The 23,759-nt window shown below is 37.3% G+C and overlaps 2 protein-coding genes and 1 long non-coding RNA gene across 3 annotated transcripts; 1 reads left to right on the forward strand and 2 right to left on the reverse strand.

Moving 5' to 3' along the window:
• Nucleotides 1-3,826: 3,826 nt before the first annotated feature.
• LOC137957546 (uncharacterized) lies at nucleotides 3,827-4,966 on the forward strand. The gene has a single exon (XM_068805154.1). It carries the CDS (start codon nucleotides 4,036-4,038, stop codon nucleotides 4,714-4,716), a length of 681 nt encoding a protein of 226 aa, XP_068661255.1. The 5' UTR covers nucleotides 3,827-4,035; the 3' UTR covers nucleotides 4,717-4,966.
• Nucleotides 4,967-14,732: 9,766 nt separating this feature from the next.
• On the reverse strand, nucleotides 14,733-16,262 carry LOC137944079 (protein SRC2 homolog). The gene has a single exon (XM_068789597.1). The coding sequence runs from the start codon at nucleotides 16,021-16,023 to the stop codon at nucleotides 14,887-14,889; it is 1,137 nt and encodes a 378-aa protein (XP_068645698.1). The 5' UTR covers nucleotides 16,024-16,262; the 3' UTR covers nucleotides 14,733-14,886.
• A 2,096-nt stretch (nucleotides 16,263-18,358) lies between these two features.
• On the reverse strand, nucleotides 18,359-19,298 carry LOC137944095 (uncharacterized). Its single transcript, XR_011110786.1, has 2 exons — nucleotides 18,956-19,298; nucleotides 18,359-18,707 (listed from the first exon to the last, which is right to left on the reverse strand). It is a non-coding gene; the product is annotated as an uncharacterized lncRNA (long non-coding RNA).
• Nucleotides 19,299-23,759: the final 4,461 nt, after the last annotated feature.

Raw genomic sequence — 23,759 nt, forward strand, 5'->3', positions numbered from 1 at the left:
CTATCGCAGATGGAAATACCAGGAGATTTTGGAAAGAGGATGGACTTCTCTACACTATGGGAAACCGTCTCTATGTGCCAAAGTGGGGCACCCTCAGAAGAGAGTTGATAAAGGAATGCCATGACACCCTTTGGGCTGGCCACCCAGGACAGAGAAGGACCCTTGATTTGTTGAAGACCAGGTACAATTGGCCTCGGATGGCGGATGATATAGACGTGTACGTGAAAACCTGCCTAGTTTGCCAACAAAACAAGGTTGAACATAGAAAATCGGGAGGGTTGCTGGAGCCATTACCTATGCCGAAACAACCGTGGGAGAGCATCTCCATGGATTTCATATCAGCGTTGCCTATGATGGACGGGATGGGGTCTATCTTAGTTGTGGTAGATTGGTTCTCCAAGTATGCTACCTTCATTGTTGCTCCAACAGATTGCACAACAGATGAAGCAGCCCAGCTGATCTTGAAAAACGTATTGGGGAGTCCCTAAGACGATTATAAGTAACTGAGATCCTCGGCTCACTAGGAAGTTTTGGACGAAGATGTTCAAACTCTTGGGGACAGAACTTTGCTTCTCCACAAGCTTTCACCCCCAAACAGACGGACAAACAGAACGCACGAACGCATTACTAGAGGAATACCTAAGGCATTTCGTGAGTGCAAATCAGAAGGATTGGGTAAAGCTTTTGGATGTGGTCCAGTTTTGCTACAACTTGCAAAAGAGCGAGTCAATAGGACACAGCCGCTTTGAGTTGGCCACTGGCCAACAACCGCTCACACCAGTGATGGTAGGAACCAGCTATGAAGGCAAGAGCCCTGCAGCCTACCAGTTTGCTAAGAATTGCATGAACAGGCTGACATAGCAAAGTCCTACCTATACAAGGCCACTAAGAGACGTAGAAACACGCGGATGGAAAGATGCGACGACTTGAGTTCAAGGTGGGGGACCTTGTCATGATAAAGTTACCACCCCAATAGTTCAAGGCTTTGCGCGGTAAGCACAAGGGGTTGGTAAGGAGATATGAAGGGTCCTACCCCATCATCAAGAAAGTAGGAAAGGTTTCGTACCAAGTCCAACTCCCACCATCCCTCAAGATCTATCCGGTCTTCCATGCAAGCATATTGAAGCCCTACCATGCAGATATGGAGGATCCCTCACGTGGAGACAACAAACGTGCACCGTCGTTGATGACTTCGTCATTTGACAAGGAGGTGGAGTACATCATTAGCGATCGCGTGAAAAGACGGAGGGGAGTCCAGCCTAAGACCGAGTACTTAGTGAAATGGCGTGGATTGCCAGAAAGTGAGGCTACATGGGAAGAAGTTGAGGCGTTGTGGCAGTTCGAGGACCAGATCACGATGTACAAGGAACGCAACGAGGACGTTGCGTAAATTAGGCGGGGGAGAATGTCACTGGACCCAAGCCTACTGCCCACCCATTGGGCCAGTTTGAGGATACATAGAGGAAGTTCTAATCCAAGCCCTCTATGGATGGCCCAACCCATACTCTAGAAGGAAGGATTTCTAGAAGGTCCCGCACATACACCAAGTTGGACCCGATATTTGTACTTGGGCATACACCCTAGTATTGTATATAGGAGTCTAGAAAGGTCCGTAGGCAGAAGGTAGTAGAATAGTCCAGAAGGATCCAACCCATTGGATCAATGACAAGTGTACATAATCTAGAACATTCCTTGCTCCCCCTCAAAACTATAAATAGGGGAGAGCCTCTCATTTGTTCACACCTCATTGGAGTGCAATACAATCTCTCTTGAGCAAGTCCCTTAAGTTCTCTCTTGAGTTCTCTCATTGCTTCTATCAGGTGAGTGAGTATAACCCCTGCAAGTAAGAGTGAGCATTAGGCTGACTTGTGTATTGGCAAAAGGAGTTTGCGCACAAGGGCCGCACGGGCTAAGCAAAGGAATTGCGACCCCGTGACAAGCGGCACTAGAAGCGAATGGAGCGGACGGAATTGCATCATCTGAATGGGATGAAGAGGTTCACGTATGGGCGATGGTAGTGGGCTGCGATGACGGAGGCTGCTTACGATGAGGATTTTCAGTGACGATAGACTGGTTTTGATTAATCGATCGGGAGTTTTGATACCATGTAAAATATAGGAATGTAGAATAGTATTGTCGTGAGGTGTATATTTACAAAATCACAACAGAGATAATAGGTGATTACTACTCTAAAATTCAGTCTGTCTCTAATTCAATCACCTCTTATCTTTATTTATATCATAATTTTTATCTTTATCATTATCTTTATCTTTATCTTTATCTCTACTATATATACATTATTAATAATTTAATATTTATTATTATCAAAATTATTTTAATAAGAATTTTTAGACCAACCTCTATTTCAATTATAAGACTTATCTTTTACCAATAGAAATTGCATTTTAAGGATAAGATAAGAATTCTATCCTAACCATACCAATTGAGGGACTGATAAGTCACTTATCAAGAATTTGCAATTTTAAACCATACCACTTATCTCTTCACTAATAAACTTGTATTTTAAGGTCAAAGATGAGGCGTCTACTTCAAACATACCACTTATCTCTTTATTGGTTGAAATTGCATTTTAAGACTGAGATTAGGTATCTACTTCCATCATATCACTTATCTCTTCAGTGATAAAAGGCCTTCACTGCAATCAAAACACTCATCTCTTCAAAGTGTTGACATGTCACAAGTAGAAATTTTGATTCAATTAAATATGTAAAAATTATATTTGCTAGAAAAAGCTATAAACATGGATACGTCGGGGCCACGTTTGCCCTTCGAAACGGGTGCACGTACGGTGAAGATGCATGTAAAGGAAGGGCCGATTATGTCTCCACGTGTTCTCCATCTTTTGAACAGAGGACGGCAGGTCAATTCGCCACCGTCCACATGAAAAGTGGTGGCACCCTCTCCTTCCCGTTATCTCCTTTAAGCATCTCATTTTTTGTCGTGGGCCCATAGTGTCTCAAAAAGCACCAGACGGCACTCACGGTCATTCGTAGCTTTTCCGTACGATATAAGAGGAGAAGAAAAATCGAAAGAGAAAATCACGTTTTAAATTCCTTCCACATGAGTGTTAGTCCTTTCTAATCCGTGATCCCAACCGTTCATCTCGTGGGCCCAGTGTCACGAGCCTTAAGCTGAATTTAACATAACGATTAACTTTTAAGTGAATCGATTGAACCAATACCTGAAGTTTCTGGAGTGCTTGTACCTATGATCCTTATTTAATGAAAACGTCCAAACCCACGAGCCATAGGCCACCCACCAGAACATGGGCCTACCTAGAGTCCATGATTAAAAGAAAACAAAAACTTGGTTAAATTAAGAAATAAAAGACTAACCAAGAAGCTTCTCCAGTTCATTTCTTTAATCTTTGTGTAATCAAAGATTGAAGATATTTCCCAAGAAACCGTATGGATGGTCTTTGAGTCTTTCTTGTTTGCATATTATGCAGGTATAAAAATTGAAAATTATTGAGGTGAAATTTGTCGTCTTCTACTCCGTCACCCCAAACATCCGAGGGATTTGAAGATTATCCAGCGAGTTGGTAGGGTAAATAGGGAAGAGGAAGGGCTTCCTTGTTGGTGGTTTAGCTGGCACAGGCTCCGATTCAAACTTTTCAAATGAGATTAGAATTAATTATCAGTTGTTCTGTGAAAGAAAAAGGAAAAGCCACGCTTAGCTGCGGTGGTTGGATTCTTTTGAAAAAGGAGGTAGCTGCTGCTGCGCGCCTCCACTTCTTCACTTTCAAGTCTTCTCTGTGTCTCGCTTCCCTATAAAAACACCCACCTCTCTGTCTCTGTCTCTCAAAAGGGTTTTCTTTCTTCTGCGAGGTTCACACACCTCGCAGAAGAAAACCTGCCTCCATCGTTTATTTATAATTCCTCTCAATTATCTCGCGCAGAAATCGATCTTTTTTGTGTTCAAGCTTGCTTTGTATTGATTCTTTCTGCTTCTTAATTTCTGATTCTAGTGTTGGTTTTCTGGGAGGCTTATGTTTGGTTTGAGTAGATATAAAAAATGGAGGTCCATCCGCGTGTAAATTCTGTGCTGGCGAAGAGGTTGTGGAATTTCTTGAGAATCGCCTTCTACATGATGAGGAAGGGTCTCGTTTCCAAGAGAAAGCTCATCATGGACATGAACTTGATGATGAAGCGTGGGAAGGTCCTGGGAAAGAAGACCCTCAGCAACCTAATCCATCACCACCACCACCACCACCATTCTTCCTCCAGAGTTCCCGTACGTGGATATGGCTTACAGGAATACGAGTTCTCATGCAGTAACAGTCCGAATCCTGTTTTTTTCCACGTCGGGAAGAGGAAGCATCATTACTTCCCTTCAATCACTCACTTCCCATGCATCAACGTCCAGGACGAGCCTGAGGAGGAGACCCCACCCGCGCCCATGGCCGTCATCCCCGTCCACAAGATCGAATATCCCTCGCCGGAATCCTTCAACTTCCGCCTCGATGGAACGGATCTCGCCCCCGGCGAGAAGCTTAGTCCCATGCTCTCCCCCTTCTCCGTTAGAGTATCCAACTACTCCGGCGTGGAAGAGGCCGACGGCGGTACGACACAGGTGGACGCCAAGGCCGAGGAGTTCATCAAGAGGTTCTATGAGCAGCTGAGGGTACAGAGCTGCACAGCGTTGCTTCAATACCAGGAAACGGAGTACCAGGAGATGCTTGCCAGGGGCTGCTAAAGCCTTCATTAATCCCTCATCATCATCGCCATCTTTGCCACCATTGCAGTAGATTAATACATGCATGTACAGCATCAGTACTCCATACGTACATACATGTTATATATGCTGTACCCGGAATAATAAAATTTCATCAATTTTTACCCGGGAAGATGGTCGGCCATTGCCAGCCTAGCTAGAGTTCTGGTTTGGAAATTCGAAGATTGGGTTCACCGCTGTATCCACGTAAATTTCATTATTCTTTCCTCTTCGTCCTCCGATCCCCTACTTCGTCTGTGTTTTAGGTGTTCTATTAAGCATATTGGGGACTATGGTGTCTGATTGTTTCCTGTCAGAGCTTTCGGATTTGAATTTTGGGTATCTCCTTTTAATTTCAGATACCCATATGTGTTTGCTTCTTTTTTGGGTCCGCCTCTCTGCTTCTCTCTCTCTCTCTCTCGGCAAACTTAATTTGATTTTCTTCTAGCTTTATTAAAAAACCAGCCTCTTTATCTTTATCTTTATCAATTATCAAATTGAATCACTTATCTTTAAAACAGGGCAAACCATTGCGTGTATCTCACACCTTTCAAATCCCAGGTAAGTGATTCAATTAAATCGCGAATCAAATCGGCATGCCAGCCTCTAGCCACCCTTTATCTTTATCGGATGAACCCGATGATAAGCTATTGCGGCATGCCAGGACACTCCACTTTGTCATTTTGAGTGACACAGATTTGACTAAAAACCTAACCGATGCTGAAAAGTTTGACATTCATGAAACGTCTACACAGATTAAGTTGAGAAAGCTCCATCTCTCCACTCTCTCTCCCCCTCTAAATTTCAGTTTATTGTAAAATCTGAGACAGGACGAAAGGAAAGGAAGAAAGAGAGTTGCAGCAAAATGTCCAGAAATGGAGGAAGACCACATATCATTAAAGACTTATCGTAAGGGTCACCCACCTCCCTTTCACTCATTCTCGTGGGCATCAGTAAGAGACATTGCTAGGCTGTCTTGCCTTATACTTCTCTCTATGGGACCCAATTCTAGTGACTGGCAATGGAATGAAAACGCCCACTTTCAGATTTCGTGCAAGGAAAACGGTGAATATTGCTCTATTTCATTCAAGAGTTGTTGGTTGTCCCCTACGTGGTGGTGTCTACGTTTTCATTGTCATATAGAAATACATACATGAAATTGTTTGGAGAATCTATTCAGCACCCAAATAACATTAGGATAAGCTTAAATTGTACTATGTATCCAGCTACAACACATAGCTGAAGTCAAATAGGAATTGTAAACTTCCTCTCCTGCCACACTGCTTTCTGTAAAACTATAAATACCTTCATACCTCATGAAAGAGGACAGTGAAAATTATTTTCTTTTTCTCTCTGAATTTCTAAATGATATCAGAGCAGGCACAAGACATCATCGTCTTCTCCCTCTGATCAATCCCTCTGACCAATTCTTCTTCTAGTCGCTGAAGACCTAGAGCCGCAACTGCCTTTGTCATCTCATTTCTTTTTGGGAATTTCCTTAAAATACCCATTTAAAATAAATTATTTTTAAAAACACCGACGTCATCAAAATATTTCTAAAACTACCCAACTTTGACCGGTCAAATACCTATGTGTGCAGTCAAAAGCGACACGTAAGTTTTGATTGTTTATGTGTCGCCACATCATCAGTGCAGTAACATAGGTCGACACGTCATTAAATAAAAAAATTAAATATTTTTTTAAAAAAATAAAAAAATCAAATACATATCGTGCCATGTAAGCCCTCACTTTTATGTTTTTTTCTAAAAAATCTCTCTTCCTCGATCTTTTTCCTCGCATCTCCTCTTGCCCCCTCTCCTCTAGCCGTTGCCACCGCTCGCTCTCCTACTGCCGCCGCTCGCTCCCCTGCTGCCGCTCGCTCTCTTGTTGTCGCCTCTCGACCTATCTCTCGACGCCTTCTCTCCCCCCCCCTAGCTTCTCATTATTCGTCTCCACTCCCCTCTTGAATCTAATCACTGTATTAATTTTTTTTGTGAATAACAGTGGATTGGGTTCTGTTTCTGAATGGAACGCACTGTTTTCTGATTCAATTAACCCAACTAGCCTAACTTGCAAATGTGATGAGATCAGTCATGGCAGTTCAAATGGATGAATAATGTTTTATTGCATCAACGTTTTTCGATCCTTAAAAATGACGGAATCCGATATGTTGTTCTATTCAATTTTTTAACCTTCATAGACTTTGCTAAACCCTTTTCAATCTGCAGGCTCGATTCGCAAAGGGTGGTAATTATAACTAATTATTTATTTTATTATTTTATTCTGTTATAAAAAAGTAACATAAATAAAAATAGTGATGATTTAGTTTAAAAATACTTGCTTGAAAATAATTTAATAATATATTAATTAATATGTTAACATGATTAATCATATTATTTTCATTTCTATAGGTTTTTATTAGATTTATCATGATTTTAAGTAGAATTTTAAAATTTTATTTGTCAAATAATTAATTTACAAACCAAATTACTTTTAAGTAATCAAAATTATTAATAATTTTGGTTTTTCTTATTTTTGGCTTCGAGACATAAAATTTATTACTTTTCCCTAAGATAAATGTCCAATATTGTAGATACTAGGTAATAAAAATGTATCTGATTTTTTGAATTTTTTTAAAAATTATTTAATTTTTTCATTTAATGATGTGGCATCTGTGGCAGATGACGTGGTAAAATAATGACGTGTCAGACGACGTGTCAATCTATGTTTATTGAATTGATTACGTGTCGACACATAAGCAGTCAAAGCTTGTGTCGCTTTTGACTGCACACATAGGCATTTGACCAGTCAAAGTTGGGTAGTTTTAGAAATTTTTTGATGACGTCAGTGTTTTTAAAAATAATTTATTTTAAATGGGTATTTTAGGAAAATTCCCTTTCTTTTCTCCCAACCTCTGAAATTTTTTTTTCTCGTCCTCTGCATCGCCCCTGTAATCCCCCTTCGAAAATTCCTCATTGTGCCACACGCTCGTCCACGCATAAGCCGAGCTTCGACAGAGCTTCCAAGCACTGTTGCCGACCACAGCTCAGCCATAGGGACTTCCACCGTCCCGCAACTGCCCTCTGTCCCTCCATCTCTACAACTCTCAATTGTTAACATCCCCCCTTACCCCGTTAGAGCCTCTGAAAGCCACCACTAACCGTAGCTAATCCACTAGCGCGGCCTTCCAACACCCACACCATTAGTCCCAATGAGATTCCACCAAAGGAATAAACCAGACAATGCACGCAAGGTTAAATATGATGTGCGTACCGTCCGTGTGAGCCCCATGCGGGAAGAAAAAAAAAGTCTCAGTTTACGACTAACTGCTCATTGTCTCTCAGTTCCAAATCACTGCCGACTATCGTTGCCTATAGCTGTTGTGCATTTTAGCCATCGTCGCCGAGGGCCAGACATCCCGCAATTGGAACCCTTCTTCCCCTGCTTCTCAAAGCATTATTTGACTTCGTGCTCATGGCTCCCGAAGAGACTCAAACCACCATCCAAATGCCCATGGCACAACCAAACCTTTTACGATGATCGGCATCCACAATTATGTGAAACTCAAATCTACCAATTATGTTTGTTGGAAGATTTCGATTGATGCTATTCTTATTGGTTATGATCTCTACAAGTTCATTGATGGCTATCATCCAACGCCCTCAGCCACAAAGACAGTCAATAATCTTGTCGGTCCCAATCCAAAATACCATACAAGGCTTCGTTAAGACAATCTGATTTTTTGTGCTCTTGTCAGCTCTCTCATGTTGTCTCTCATTCCTCTTATTACTCAATCAAGGACCTCTCATGAAGCCTGGAAGTTTCTGACATGTACTTATGCCTGATCTTCGTGGTCACATCAAGCAGATCAAGGAACAACTCAAGCATGCCACTAAGGGAACTCAAACAATTTTCGAGTATATGCAGTTATTAACACACATGTAGATGAACTTGCGGCCCTAGGAAAACCTATAGATAAAGAGGATCTAACTGAAAAAAAATTGGATGGACTCGACGATGATTACAAGCCACTTGTTGATATTATCAATGGTCGTGACATGTCAATTTCTTTTGATGAACTACATAAAAAACTCTTCAACAAAGAACTTTCGCTATGTGTCAATAAAACTCACTCCTCTCCACTTCTAGCTTATGCAAATCCAGCCAATTCTCTCAAGTCAGGTAATCATAATCAACGACAACTTGGGGCGTCCTTCTATAGCCCACCTATAACTCCTCAGGTCTCACCAACATCGTTACTTCAAATGGTCGATCTCAGCCTCGACCCAACCTCGGTCGTTGCTAGTGGTGTCGTGAAAAAGGATACACCATTCCATAGTGTCCTATCTTTCGTCAAATGAAGTCGCTCTAACCCCTGCATCGTCGGAGCAAGAAAAGGAGAAAAACGTCATTGCATACAGGAATGTTCCCAATGATGATGACGTACCTAAGCGTAAGTTTCCACCTCTTTCTGATTATAAACCAGTCCCTCCTTTTCCTCAGGTTTTGACAAATTCTAGAAAATATGAGCAAAATAAAGATTTATATGAGACTTTTCATTGATATGAAGTAAATATTTCATTTTTAGATGTTATTAAACAAGTTCCTCGTTATGCTAAATTCCTGAAAGAACTTTGCACAATTAAAGGGAAACAAAAACATAAAGGATGTAAGGGCAAAATCTTTCTGTAATTATTCAAAGAAAAATCCCTGCAAAGTGCAAAGATCTAGGTATGTTTAATAACCCTTGTATGTTAGGTAACACTAAATTTGAGAAGACCATGATAGATTTAGGAGCTTCGATTAATGTCATGCCATATTCTATATATGCTTCTTTGAAACTTGGACCTTTGAATAAAACTGGTGTTGTGATTCAATTGGCTAACCGATCTATTGCCTATCCTAAGGGTGTAGTTGAGAATGTTCTTGTGCAAGTTAATGATTTGATTTTTCCTACTAATTTCTATGTGTTTGATATGGAAAATGGTGACCAAACTACTCCTATTTTGTTAAGAAGACCATTCTTAAAGGCATCCAAGACTAAGATAGATGTTCATAGTGGCACATTTACCATGGAATTTGATGGTGAAATTGTTAAGTTTGACATTTATAATGTCATGAAATATCTTGGTGATGATAATCTTGTTTATTCTATTGATGTGATTGATTCTTTCGCACATAAAGTGTTTGAACTTGATAGAAAAGATGAATTGGAGGTTGCCATTAGGGGTGGCTTCGAACCAAGCCGGCTCGGTTCGATTCGGTATATCTCAAGCTCGAGACGAGCTCGAGATCCAAAATTGGTTCGTTTAAACTAACGAGCCAAGCTCGACCAAAGCCAAATTCGGCTCGACGGCTCGCGAGCCGACTCGTTAATTTAGAGGCGGATTTGGGGGGATTTGGGAAATTTTTCGGCGGCCACCGCTGCCGCACCTAATCCTTCCCCCCACGCATCGCCTTCTCTACCTCTCATCATCGTCTCCACGGACTCCCGTAACGTTGCCCTCACCTCGTCGTACCCCAGCTAGAGCAGTTGCTCTGAACCCTCTCTCATCGTCGTCACCCCCTTACTACCCCCTAGGGGATTTTGGTTATTTTTTCCTTCTCTTTACATTTCACCTTACATTGGGGACAATGTAAGTTCTAAGTGTGAGGGAGGGGATTTAGGTTGTGTTCCAATTTTGTTTTTAAAAAAATTATGAAAAAATATTTCTTTGTTTTTGTGGCTTTTAATGATTTTGGTTGTGTATGTCATGAGCAAGATTAAATTAGGCTCTTGAAAGATTCATAACATGATTGAATAAGTAATCTTCCAACTGAGAATGAATTAGACAAAAAACCGGTGAGATTTTGAGTCTTTAGACTAACACATCCATATCAATCTCACTATTTTCTTTCATGAGAGATAATCTTCCATGGATTTGTTTCTCTAGAACTTACCTTGATTCTCTTTGAGGTCACATTGACACAATTATGCATGAACATGATTAAGGCCCTTTGTTATAAGCTACATAAGCCAAATAGCCTACCTTGTAATTAATTTTTTTTCCTTTTGTTGAACTCCTTTGAGATTTATTGGTTTTTTTTTTGTGTGTGTGTGAACCCACGTTACAAGTTTTAAACTTGAAAAAAAAAAAAACCTTTACCCAAGCCGTAGAGCTAGTTGGAGTATTGTTCATCATTATAGTTCGTGTGGGTGTGCAAAAAAAAGTGTGGGGTGTCTGGATTTGTGGTATGGCAATGACAGGTGAAATGGAACATGTTTTCATCCTAAATTCATGAGTTCCATTGTTATTAAAAAAAAATTGAAGAGAAAAAAAATAAGAAAGGAAGTGACGGAGGGAATGGCTTTTAAAGTTACAAACTGTCAGTGTTCATAATTCCTCCTAAAATTCCAAGAAAGGGGTCTATTTATACGAGATAGATACAAATTGAAGAAAATGTTGAGTAGAGTGATTGGTTTTACATGTCTAATATATTCGAGCTTGAGTTGATTCATTTTTGCTCCACTAGTTTCGTTGGCTTTTGAGTTATCCCAAATATTTCCCACCTTGATCCGAAACCCCATTATAACCCTTGAAAAGTCCTTATGATTTGTGTTATGCATGTGATCTGAGTGGTGGAGAATGAGGAGATATGCAAGCCTGTGGTAGATCATTTTCATTGGAATGAATTTGAGAGAAACACATACCCTTCAACCACATGAGAGTCGAATGTCTATTTCTGTGAGAGTCTACGTATTTAGTTTACTCCATCTTTGAATGAAAATGCTTACTAAGTAATTTTAAGTTGTTTAAGAATGTTTGTTCATGATATGTTATGAGTTTTGAAGAGTTTGGTTGTTTTTTGTTGATGGCGTTACAACCTTGGTATTTTTGGGAAAGTGAATTTGATTTTTGCCCGAGGACAAGCAAAAGCTAAGTGTGGGAGAATTTGATGAGAATGCAAAATGTCATATTTTTATCTCTTAATGTTTACGCTTTTATAAATTATTTGGTGCCTAAATATACTCATTATTCTTATATTTTGATTTAGGATGCAAATGTAAGCGTTAAGTGCAAAACGAAGATAATTGGGTGATTCTGATGGAGATGATTTAAGATGCTATGGAATTCCAAGAAAACGTTCTAAAAATTTTATGTTTTGAATTTTTGGAAATACGAGTTTCATCCGGGTCGAAATCGGGCTTGAAGTCGTGGCACGGGCACTGTGACACAGACCGGATGCACGAAAAGAAAAACCCTAAACTAGGAAAAAGAAGGGGAATAAAAGGAGAAAATGAGTTCAGTGCTCCCAGACGTCATTTTCTTATCTCCAACTTTTCCTCTCTCATTTTTCTAGTTTTTTGCTTTAGATTTCTTCATAGCCCTGCATGGCTAAACTTTATGACTTGGTCAAAGGAAACTGAAGACTTGATATCAATACAACTGTAATATCTGATTTATTTTCATCATTCTATTTATGTTTTAAGTATCTGATGTTCTTCTGAAATTTTCGTTCATGATTGTCTCGATTAATTCCTAGGAGGCCTACTAGTTTATTACTCGTTGCAATCTACTGCTAGGTTCGATTTCAAATTCATAATTGTTTGATCTCTCTAACCTGTGAAGCAATCAAGATTTGATGATTTGTTACATTAAGAATTATTAGATCTTGAGAAGAACGTTGGACTAAATTAAATGTAGTTGCTTGTGCTTGTGTCGTGTAGCTTCATCAATCTCTCTAATTCTTAAGGTTGTTGCTAGATTAAACCTTTAACGCTTGTCTTGGGTTGTTTAGTAGTTAGGGTTAATTGTATCACTTGTTTTCTAATTAACTACGATAGGAGAGATAGGAAGATAGTTTCAACGGTGACTATTCAAGTGCAAATTGATATATGCTTGCATCGATGATCAGTTGTGAAATTTCGATGGTGGATATTGATTTAGACCAAGGTTTGTTCTTTTGATTGATTTTGATTCCTTTAATTTGAATTGTTTCTATGTTGTTGGTTTTTTTAAAGTATCTTCTTTATACTCAAATCCCCCCATCCTTGTTCACGAAACATAAAAGTAGACTAATCACTCTTCGTGGGATTGATCATTACTCGCACTACTACATATATTGTTAGGAGTATAGGTTTTCTTTTTGGTTGCCTGCTTCTGATAAAGATTTCCAGCGATGGCAGACTGGTTATGATTAATCGATTGGAGGCTTTGATACCATATAGAATTTAGGAATGATGAATAATATTGTCATGATTATTATTGATCAAGTGTAAACTATTTATAGAATTACACAGAGAGATTGTATGTGATTAGGACTCTACAATCTGAGTCTATCTCTAATTCAAACACTAGTTATCTTTATCTCTATCATTATCTTTATATGTATCACTATGTTTATCTCTATCTCTAGCATATAGTACTTAGTATCAACATAAATAATTTTTTTAAGATAATTACTTAAATTTTAATTAAAAATGTATTTAATATACTTATTATTTGATCTAAAATTAATTCTAAAATGATTAAATTTTTTAGAAGATAGAAAATTTTAGAATATAATTATGATAAACTTTTAATTCACTTGTTTACATTTATAACATATTTATTTTAATTATTATAAATAATAATGATATATTACAATTATTAAAAGGGTAAAATAGTAACAATATAATAATTATAGTCCTCAAATTCCATTAGTAACATAAAAGATAATTATAAACAACCGACTAATAATATTTTTGATATAGTACTTCTTATTCAATTATTTTGAGTCAAAATATTTTTTCATAATAGTTTAAATTATTATAAATTCTAGTTAGGGGACAATTTTGAGTGATTCTTTCATATTTTCACTCTATCAAAAAATATGTTAAAATTACATAAATATATTTATGTGCTAAAATCTCCTTTGACAATGCATTTGATCAAGTTCCTCTCCCTTCTACGAGTGAAAAGAAAGAGGGACACCTCAGCGTAAATGGACCATATATGTAACGACAAAAATAAATTTGATATAGATATAAACTCTGTATAATAGAGGTTATATATGCATAGTGAATTTTGAAAAAAAATTTATTATTATTAATATTGTCACATTGGTTCACATTACCCAAATGATAATGCGTCTTAATATATTATGAAAATTTTGCTAATCCTCACTAATTTTTTATTATCGCAATTCCCCAATCTCAACCTAACGAGATGATATATTTTCTATTTATGAAGAAACAAAAAAAATCTATATATATAAGATAATTTTTAAAACATATATATAAAAAAAATTTGTAATACACTTTTTTATTTTAGAATTACACAATTTTATGGTGAATTTCAAACTTATTTTAAATATTATTATCTACATTATTGATTTAAAATATCTCAACTATTTAAAATTCTTATTTTAAACAAAAAAATGTATTTATAAAAATTATGGCCATAAAACTTATTAATTTTTTAATAATAACTTAACAAGAAATGAAGAAAATATTTTATATGAAAAAATAAATTTTTAAGAGTAAGTATAGTTTCATAATATAATAAATTTTATATCAAAATTCCGAAATGATTAACTTTATACTAAAAGCATTGAAACAGGCTAAAAAAAATTTAAAAAAATATTTCCATAGGAGAAATTTCCCCTCAGCTATTGATATTGATGTCCTCTTTAGCATTTTCCCCCTCAGCTATTTATTTTTAATTTTCTAATTTACATTATGATGTCAGGTTGTTAACATGGTATCAAACTTGAGGTGGATGGGGCAGCTGGCCTTTTGCAAGGGGGGTCGAGTCTAACCCCCTGATTTGACCCCACAGGTTACATCGGGTTCAATTGGCCATGTTTTTTTTACAGTTGAACAGGATCCTAATTGAACGATTATCAAGTTTTGATGGCATAGTAACGTAAACCAGCAAGAGAGACATCGAATAAATAAACTTTTTCATGACAAAATCAGATATTTGTACTGTAATCCATTCGTAGCCTGGCAGGTAATCCTTGAAATTAACCAAGACTGCACAAAATTTCAGTCTCCATATTCCCCAAATTTGCTCCTAGACTGTTTACACATATGAAACACTAAATAATTAATGAGGCCAATTAGTAACAAAACCCTTCCAACACTCGATGCATCATGGTTGGTCGCTGTGGTCGATGGGCAAGCATGCATCAGCCAATGGTAGGATAGAGTCCATCAGACCACGTGTTATCCATGGGCGACTCCGTCTGCCCCAGCGTAGGATATCCGAATCGTCGCCACGGTTCGACGGGCTCCGGCCGGTCAACCGTCGGGTAGTTGGTTATGGAGTAACTGTGTCCATACGGCGGCGTATGATAGACCGTCGGCGTCGGCGGAGAATAGCAGAAAGTCGCCGGAGGAGGGTCATACATGGGCACCGATAGAGGGGGATAGGAATAGGTTATCTGCAATGGTGCATACTGTGGATGAATGTAATCAATCGTGGCCGCGGCCGTCGCCATCGATTGCGGGAGTTCCTGTGCCTGCTGTTTCTCCGGCGGGTACACTACCGGTGCAGGGTATACAGAAGGCAGATCGGCCCCGCCAATTTTCCCATGCCAATTCCCTGCATACGAGAAATTTAAAACGCCGTTCGGTTTCCCGTCTGTCGCCATCGATTGCGGGGATTTCTGTGCCTGCTGTTTCTCCGGCGGGTACACTACCGGTGCAGGGTATACAGAAGGCAGATCGGCCCCGCCAATTTTCCCACTCCAATTCCCTGCATACGAGAAATTTAAAACGCCGTTCGGTTTCCCGTCTGTCGCCATCGATTGCGGGGGTTTCTGTGCCTGCTGTTTCTCCGGCGGGTACACTACCGGTGCGGAGTATACCGAAGGCAGATCGGCCCCGCCAATTTTCCCATGCCAATTCACTACATACGAGAAAGTTAAAACGCCGTTCGATTTCCCGTCTGTGCTCCTCACCTGATAGCTGACGAACCGCATCAACCCGTTGAACTCACCGATCAAATCCGAGACGGGAACGCGGACTTCTCCGACATTCTTGTTGACGAATATCCCGTCGCAGAGCAGATCGATCTCGATAAAGAGAGAATTGAGGCCGCCGGAATGGATCTCATCCAAATCAAACCGAACCTCGTGGTTCCATTCAGGGTTTCCACCTCCCTCTCTGTCAATCGGCGTCTTCTGAAGCTGCTTCCGGGTCCCCTTTTCCCTATCGCCTGTTCCGAGAGCAGCGACGGCGTAGACAGATAGTTTCTGGAAGAAATTGAAGACTTTTAGATCTTTGCAGGAGATTAGCTTCAAGTCGATCTTGTTGGATGCCATCGAGGTAGTTGAATCGATTTCTTTAGCGTGAAATTTGTGTTTCGGGATTCGAAAAAGGGCGACGATATACCAAATACGCAGCTTATGAGATGAACCGGCCGTTTGCTAACTACGGTAGTACATAGAAGAACAAGGCGAAGGGTAGAAAAGGCAGCAGCTTGCCTCGCCTTGCCCGTCACCTTCAGCGGAAGCTTCCGCCGGGAAGCTATCTTCCAGAATATTGCTCCCGGGTCTAAGTCCACTTTCCAGAATTTAGTCACCCTAGACACGTGTCGCCTAGATATTCGGTTTTAGTATTCACAATTGTGCCCACGATGGCGGGAAATGGAGTCTTTTCTCGGTGGCAATCTCTTCCGCGTTTCTGAAATTTCTCAGAAACTGTACCGGAAGCCTTGTAAACAGGAAAAAGGGCAAAATACACATACAATTTCTATTATCAAACTCCATATCATGAAATTTTTGTTTCGACTGATGCATGAAGAATCCTCCCCGGAAAGCTTAATGGGGCGTGGTAGTTGATCAAGACCAGTCATTTGGTGTTAATTTGACTGAAGGCATTGGTGAAGGAAATCATTTCAGCTACCTGTCCTTTTCATCTCTCTTGACACTAGAGTGGCTGCGTGTCTGCCTCGAGCAGAAGATGAACTTGTCAACTATATGAAGGAGAACAAAGAGTGAATGTTGAATTTTCGACGGCTAGATGACTTAAAAATCCTCCGTATGTGTCCCGAATCAACGCGCAATTAGAAAATTTGAGTTAGTGGCCTTTATTGCCCCAAGTTTGTGGACGACCAAGCCTGTCGCTGTGTTTGGAACACAGAGCAGAGAGAAAAACGAAAGAGAACGAGAAAGAGAAACAAGGAAGAGAAAGACAAAGAAAACATTATGCCCATGAAAAATGATAGAGACAGCGAAAGGGGAATATAATTTTTCTTGTTTTGATATACGTAGAAAATTAAAAAAATGAAAATTAATAAATGTTAAAACTTTTACGATTAAAATTTACGATTAAAATTTTCTCTTAAGATTCTATTGCTTTTCTTTTTTCCCCAAATTTCATAATTTTGTGAGAGAAAACTTTTATGATTTTCTCTCTTATTCTTGTTTTTTCTTAATGATTCTCTACTTACAACCAATAGAAAATACATTTTCTCCCTTTTTCTTCTTCTTTTCTTTGGATTCCAAAAAGACTAAAGGTTTTGTTTGGAACTCAAAGAAAATAAAAGAAAATGAGAAGGGTCTCTTTGGAATCCAAGGAAAATAAAGGAAAATAATAATTTGACCATTATTATTTCTAAAAATAGTTAGTAAAAATAAGATAATGATCAAATTCTCCTTATAATTGACTATTTTTTAGAATAATAATAGTTAAATTTTTATTTTATTTTCTTTTTCATGGTTTGGAATAATAATGGTTAAATTTTTATTTTATTTTCTTTTTCATGGTTTGGAATAATAATGGTCAAATTCTCCTTTTTTTTTTCTTCTTTTCCGTGGGGTTCCAAACAAAAATATCCTTCCAGGTTTCCAACTCCAGACTTTCTCCAAGGTCCATTCGTTGATCAGTGGTCCACTTTAGAGGGCATGTCTCTATCCCAAGTTTACCGCGTAATGGAGTATCACAATGACTTCGAAGCTTCAAAATTAAATTTTCATATTTGATCAGTTGTCACACTTTTATAAAGAAATTATTTTCTCGTACAAAGTATTCAAAGCATTTGTGGCAAATGGTGTCTCTCATATGTAGGGGTGGCATCGAGTCGAGTTAAGCCCGAATTTGCCGATGTTCAAGTTGGGTTTGATTTAAATATTTCAAACTCGAACTCAAGCTTGAGCCGAGCCCATCCTCGAGCATAAAATTTTAATCAAGCTTAAGCCTAATAATTTTAACTGAGTTTAAGCTCCACCATACGTTTAAAACATTTAAAACGTTACATAAAATACATATCAAATAAACTATACATAAATTTTACATAAAATTGGACATAACTTTTATACATAAACCATGAATAAAACTATCTACACACTCTACATAAAATTATTCATAATATTATGCATAAACCTTATTCAATAATCAAACACAAAAACATCAAAATATCAATATCAATTTACAATCACCCAAATAAAAACTATATATTTGGTATAAATTTATAAACTCTCGCTTTTTCTCTTTGTGCTAGAAAACAATATAAGAAGTCCCCATTTGTATGAACAAAAACCAGACCCTCCTCTCGCCAGGCCGGTTCTTGTAGGCTGATGCGACATGGAACCGTCTCTTTCTTGTGAACACTGATCATAAGTGGCAAAAGCTCTCCGCTATTGTCATAATTCTGAATTTCTTTTTATACGCTGGTTGTCACTGCGTGACACTGGTGCATCTGATTGCCCCTAAGGCACCGATGGACCAACGCCTTCGGCTATCACCCAAATTTGTTGATTCACGACAATTAAACTAACCAGCTCGCAAAGCATGGGACAAAAAAAAAAAAAACAAATCGGTGTGCACTTCAACATGACACCCCGCGACCTACGTGGAAGACAACAAAACAACCTTGTTCTTTTGTTTTATCCACTGTTGATTCTCGATTTCCCGGCCGAGCCCCGTGACTCTCCATCGCTCTTCCCAAATAACCTCTTTCTGTGACATCTTCTTCTCCCTTTTCCACCATGGCGCCATCTGTTATCTTCTCCATTGCAAAGATAAGAAAAGGAAGAGACAGAAACAACATTGCATATCAGAAAGCTATACGATTCAGATTAAACTAAGAAAAGGAAGAGATAAAAACTACATTGCATATAAAAAAGCTATAAGGTTCAGATTAAATCACTGCACCTTTAGCAGGAGCAAAGAATTTCACAAAAAGAAAAAAAATGCACATTTGACAGAATTAAATCGAAAAGAATGCATAACGACAGGATTGCACAGATAAACCTGAGCGGAAAAACCAGTAAGTCTTCAGAGCATAAAAAGCCCCAAAAATCTTTGGACGATCATTTCCTTTCCAGCGTTCAGGAATCTCCACGGCTGATTTCGCCCCTTCTCCTCTTCTAGAAGCATAAACCTTGTTGTAAGGGAGGATGAAGTGTCTACTTGGGAGGAGACTGCAAGGCTGTCATCGTGGCCACCAAAAGCACTGTTCCCGACTGTCGTCTAGAGAGGAAAGGTTTCGGGCCTTTGGCGTCTTCGGTCCCATGCCCCGACGATGAAGTGTCTACTTGGGAGGAGACTAGGAGGTTGTCGTCGTGGCCGCCGAAAGCCCTATTCCCAAACTGCCATCTAGAGTGGAGAACAAAGGTTTCGAGCTTTCGACGTCTTCGGTCCCCGGTCCCCCTAAACCTGTTGGGGGGGGGGAGAATTAGGCCGTTAGTGGTGCACCAACGCTAGTGTCATCTAAAAAATACAAGTAATCGTCTCATGGTAAAATCATGAAATCATGATTCAACCCAAAATTGCAAATCATCCACTTGAAGCCATCGTTCGGGACGTGTCGATTTTTTTTTCTGTCTAGTGCTCTCTTCTCCCTCTTGATTTTCCTCCCTCAATTTTTTTTTTCCCCCTCTCTTCTTCCTCCCATCTTCGCACTCCCTCTCTCGTCTCCCTCTCAGCCTCCGTCGCAAAGCCGCCATCGTTGAGCCTCCGTCGCAGTTGCTTGCCACCGCTCCATTGCAGAGCATCCAATCAGAGCGTCTCTATTGCAGGGTCTCCGATGTACTGTTGCCTCTGGCGTACCGTCGGAGTGCAACCTCTGTCGTTGTTGCCTGTTGGCCCGTCGTTGTCTGTCTGCCATTATTAGCGCCATGAGAAAGATGACGTTATTGATTTAATTTTTCCTAAGTTAGGAAAAATTAAACCAGTGTTATTTATTTTTTAATTGATGTACTATATTAATGATTTAATAGTGGTAATTAAAATATTATTAAATCAAGCATTTGATCAATTATTTTGGTTCAATTAACCTATTTTTTTGGTTTAATAAAACCTATTTTCGGGCTATTACCCCCCCCCCCAGTTGATATTTTAATATAATATAGTATTTTATTAATTAGTATATTAATATATTTTAATACTGCATTAAATCACTTATTAGTGTAGTAACCATATTTATTTTGATTAATTATCTGTTTAGGTATATGTTTTATTTAAGTATATTATCAAAAGTTATTCATTCTCTTGTTTATATCATATTTTTTATTTTGCGGCACTAACATTGGAATCTGTTTTCTAGTGCACTTAAACTTTTTTTTCATTTTAGGACACTAACACCCAATTTGAAGTTGAAGTTGAATTAAATCATTGCCTTGAATTTTAAGTCTAACTTCAACTTCAACTTTTATGTTGAGTAACCCCCCTGTGAGCATCTCTCGTAACAATCTATCTTCCTATGACCTTAGAAATGCATTTAATAGCAACATGACAATCCACGTAACCGTTCCAGGACTCGAGTATCAACCTTTCTAGCTCTTCAAAAATCAGTTTTGTTTGTGGGTTTGATTGATTCCCCACCAAAAACTTGTACATCTTGTTCTTGACCTCTACAATGTGAGACTGACAGTCTTCTTTACTCCTCTCCATCTCATTAGAGCTCTTGCCTAATTAGCTTCTTGTATCTTTCCTGAGGATAAAAAAAATATTTGACAGCAAGATATTGACCAGAGTTTTTAGGTTCTAATTCAAACAATGATTTGGTAGCCCATTTGGCTAGTTCTACACTGGTAGGTTAATATCAAATATATATTTATATTAATTAAAATTGTGTCATTAGAATTATATTGGGATTATTGATGGAACTCATTATCTGAAAATAAAAAAATAAATGGAGGAACATCTTTCAATATTTTAAAATAAATTTTTAAAGCCTCAGAAGTATGCCCAATAGTAGTCCTCAAGGATAAATGCCTTCAGTTGAACAATTCTCTCTTAGTTGTAGGAGGGTAATCTCTAAATTATTGCAAATGATAATGAATGCCTCAATAGGGAGCCAAAAATCCTAGAAGATTTGCATAACTAGCATTCACTAAATAATATTTACCTCCAATAGAAGATATATTCTACATGAATTAATTTAAAATAATAATAGATAACAAATAAGTAAAAAAATTTATTTGCCTTCAGGTACCAAGAGTTTATCTTGTTTCGTCAATGCTGACTTCAGTACACATGAATCAAATATTGATCTTTCCCATCTAGTAAATACATAAGTGATTGCATGTCAAATGTACTTACTCCCATTACATTATGTGAGAGAAAACTCTTTCTATTCCAGAATCTCTCTTGTTGATCAAATGAAATGTGAAAGATTTGTTTGTTATATATTACATAATTATATACGTATAATGGATTACATTGATATCGTTGAAAGTAAAAAGGATAATTCAAGTGATGAGTCTATTGTAGAAGATGAAGAAGGAGATGGTTGTTGAATTTATGAAATTTTACTAATTTGTTGTAAGTTGAGTACATAAGTATCTATTTATAATAAAAGAAAATAGTAGAGTTCAATTACAATTAAACTACATTTGTCCCAATTACACCCAAAGTCTAACATTTATATAAGTCATAGCATTATTAAACAACTGAACATAAATTGAAGACTAACATAACTAAAACACCTTTTAATAGAAACATAACTCAAATGTGACATAGTTATTTATTTATTTTTAATGACTATGAACATTTAGGTTGAATTTCGTCGGTACTTAATATTTTTATATTAAATATTTAAATATGTTGTTATTTAAACATTTATTTTTATATTATGAGTTATGCCCTTTTACTAATCTATTAATTCATGATTAAGTATGTTTACATAGAAAATATTTGATCGTGAATTTATAATTATTAACCTAAAATACTTCTATCAAAGAGTCTTTTTTATAATAAAGTACCCTATTTATTTATTTATATAAATTTATGATTTTTAGTATTATATTTAGTTACTAATTTAAGAGTGATAATTTAGATCTGGTAAAAGTAAGAATTTTATCAAGCATCTGGACATTACAAAAAAAAAATTATTTTTTAGGTATTTTATTTTCTATTTTTATAATTAATTAAATTAATATTTTAAATTTAATTTCTATTTATTTTATTAATTTAGAATAACTAAAATATATATTATTTTATTAATAAAAAGCTAAATAAAACCATCTTATAATTTTTTAATCTATCAAAGTAATTTTATATAATAAAGTAACCTATTTATGTATTTATATAAATTCATGATTTTTAATATTATATTAAATTACTATTTTAAAGTGATAATTTAAATATTTTAAAAGTAAGAATTTGATCAAGTATCTAGTCATTATAAAATTAAACATTGTTTTTGAGTATTCTATTTTTTATAATTAATTAAATTAAAATTTTTATTTTAGTTTGTAAATTTATATTATTTTCTTAATTAAAAATTAAATATAATTCTCTTAATAAGGTTAAATCTATCAGAGTATTTTATTAATAAACTCTTTCTCTATTTTCCACTATATTTTCCATTGTGCACACTAACACAAAAATATTTTACTTTGTACTTTTATAATGTACACTACTAATACAAAAAAGTAATTCATTTTCACTTTCACTTTCCATTTCAATTTGAAAATGTACTAACTCCCCTAGTTTCTTTAAAGAGCTCTAAAGCTTCTATGGACAAATCTGCTAGCGCCGAAGCTTCAATCATCGAACTCCAAGTCACCAATCGTTCTCTTCAATCATAAGTTCTTTCGCATTTTGCATACATTCCCATAATAGCATTCTGCACACATTCCTCTGACTGAAATCCTTGCTCTACAATAACTTTGTAGATTGCAAAGTTCATCGGCACCATTCCTTTAGAAATACATGGAACTAAATTAAAAACAGTTACCCGATTAGGCCTGACCCTCTCATCCAACATCCTATGGAACAATGACAACCCATCTTTGAACTCGTCATTCCGCACATAGGCGCCAATCATTGAGCATCAAGATACCACTAGGGGTTGCACCAAGCCAAATCGGGTTGCAAACTGTTCGAGTTCAACTAAAAAAAACTTGGGTCAGTTCAGTTTTTTATTTGAGTTCGTGTCAAGCTCAAACTTAAAATAAGACTCGTTAAGTATAACAAGTCAACCTTGAGATTTTCCAAGTTTAACTTGTTAGCTCGTGAGTACACTCATTAGCGTAGTTTTTTTTTACAAAAATACCCTTTACTCTTATTGCTCTCATCAATTCCTTCTTTAATTGGTTGATAACTGCTCTTAGTTACCTCAAATCTTAAAGACGATAGATTGTTTAGCCCTTTTGGGCCCCTCAACATCTAATGTTGTTATTTGTCAATAAAATAAAAAAACTATTGATGGAAGGTTTTCACTTCCTTTTAGGTCTATTAAGGTTGTTATTATACATTGGTATGATTCATTACAAAGTCTTGGACTCCTCTATGATACTTTTCAGTTCAATAGTACCAATGTCATCACTATATTCTCTTTATTTATTTTTGTAAATTTTTTTAAAAAAAAAGTTAAATGTAAGTTAGAGTATTTTTGGGTTCAGAGGTTGATTCCAATTTTAGGCTCCGTGTTATCGTGAATTCAAAATATTCACATAGCCAAGTTTGAATAATATGCATGTTAGAGTTTGCGCTCGATGCCACCCTAGTTCTCTTTCACAAGCGAAGAAGAGGTGCATGGTGCGCATTACGCCAATCCTTGAACATCATACCACATTCTTCTCGTACATTTTCTTTGGGGGAGCCACAT

The sequence above is a fragment of the Aristolochia californica genome, unplaced genomic scaffold (genome assembly GCF_029961685.1).
Source record: "Aristolochia californica isolate CCGP_79_NKW_82.1479 unplaced genomic scaffold, dmAriCali1.0.hap1 SCAF_1, whole genome shotgun sequence".
Lineage (NCBI taxonomy): Eukaryota > Viridiplantae > Streptophyta > Magnoliopsida > Piperales > Aristolochiaceae > Aristolochia > Aristolochia californica.

Coding starts and splice junctions, on each gene's coding strand:
- LOC137944079 (XM_068789597.1), bottom strand. CDS start 16,023: ATGGCATCCAACAAGATCGACTTGAAGCTAATCTCCTGCAAAGATCTA.
- LOC137957546 (XM_068805154.1), top strand. CDS start 4,036: ATGGAGGTCCATCCGCGTGTAAATTCTGTGCTGGCGAAGAGGTTGTGG.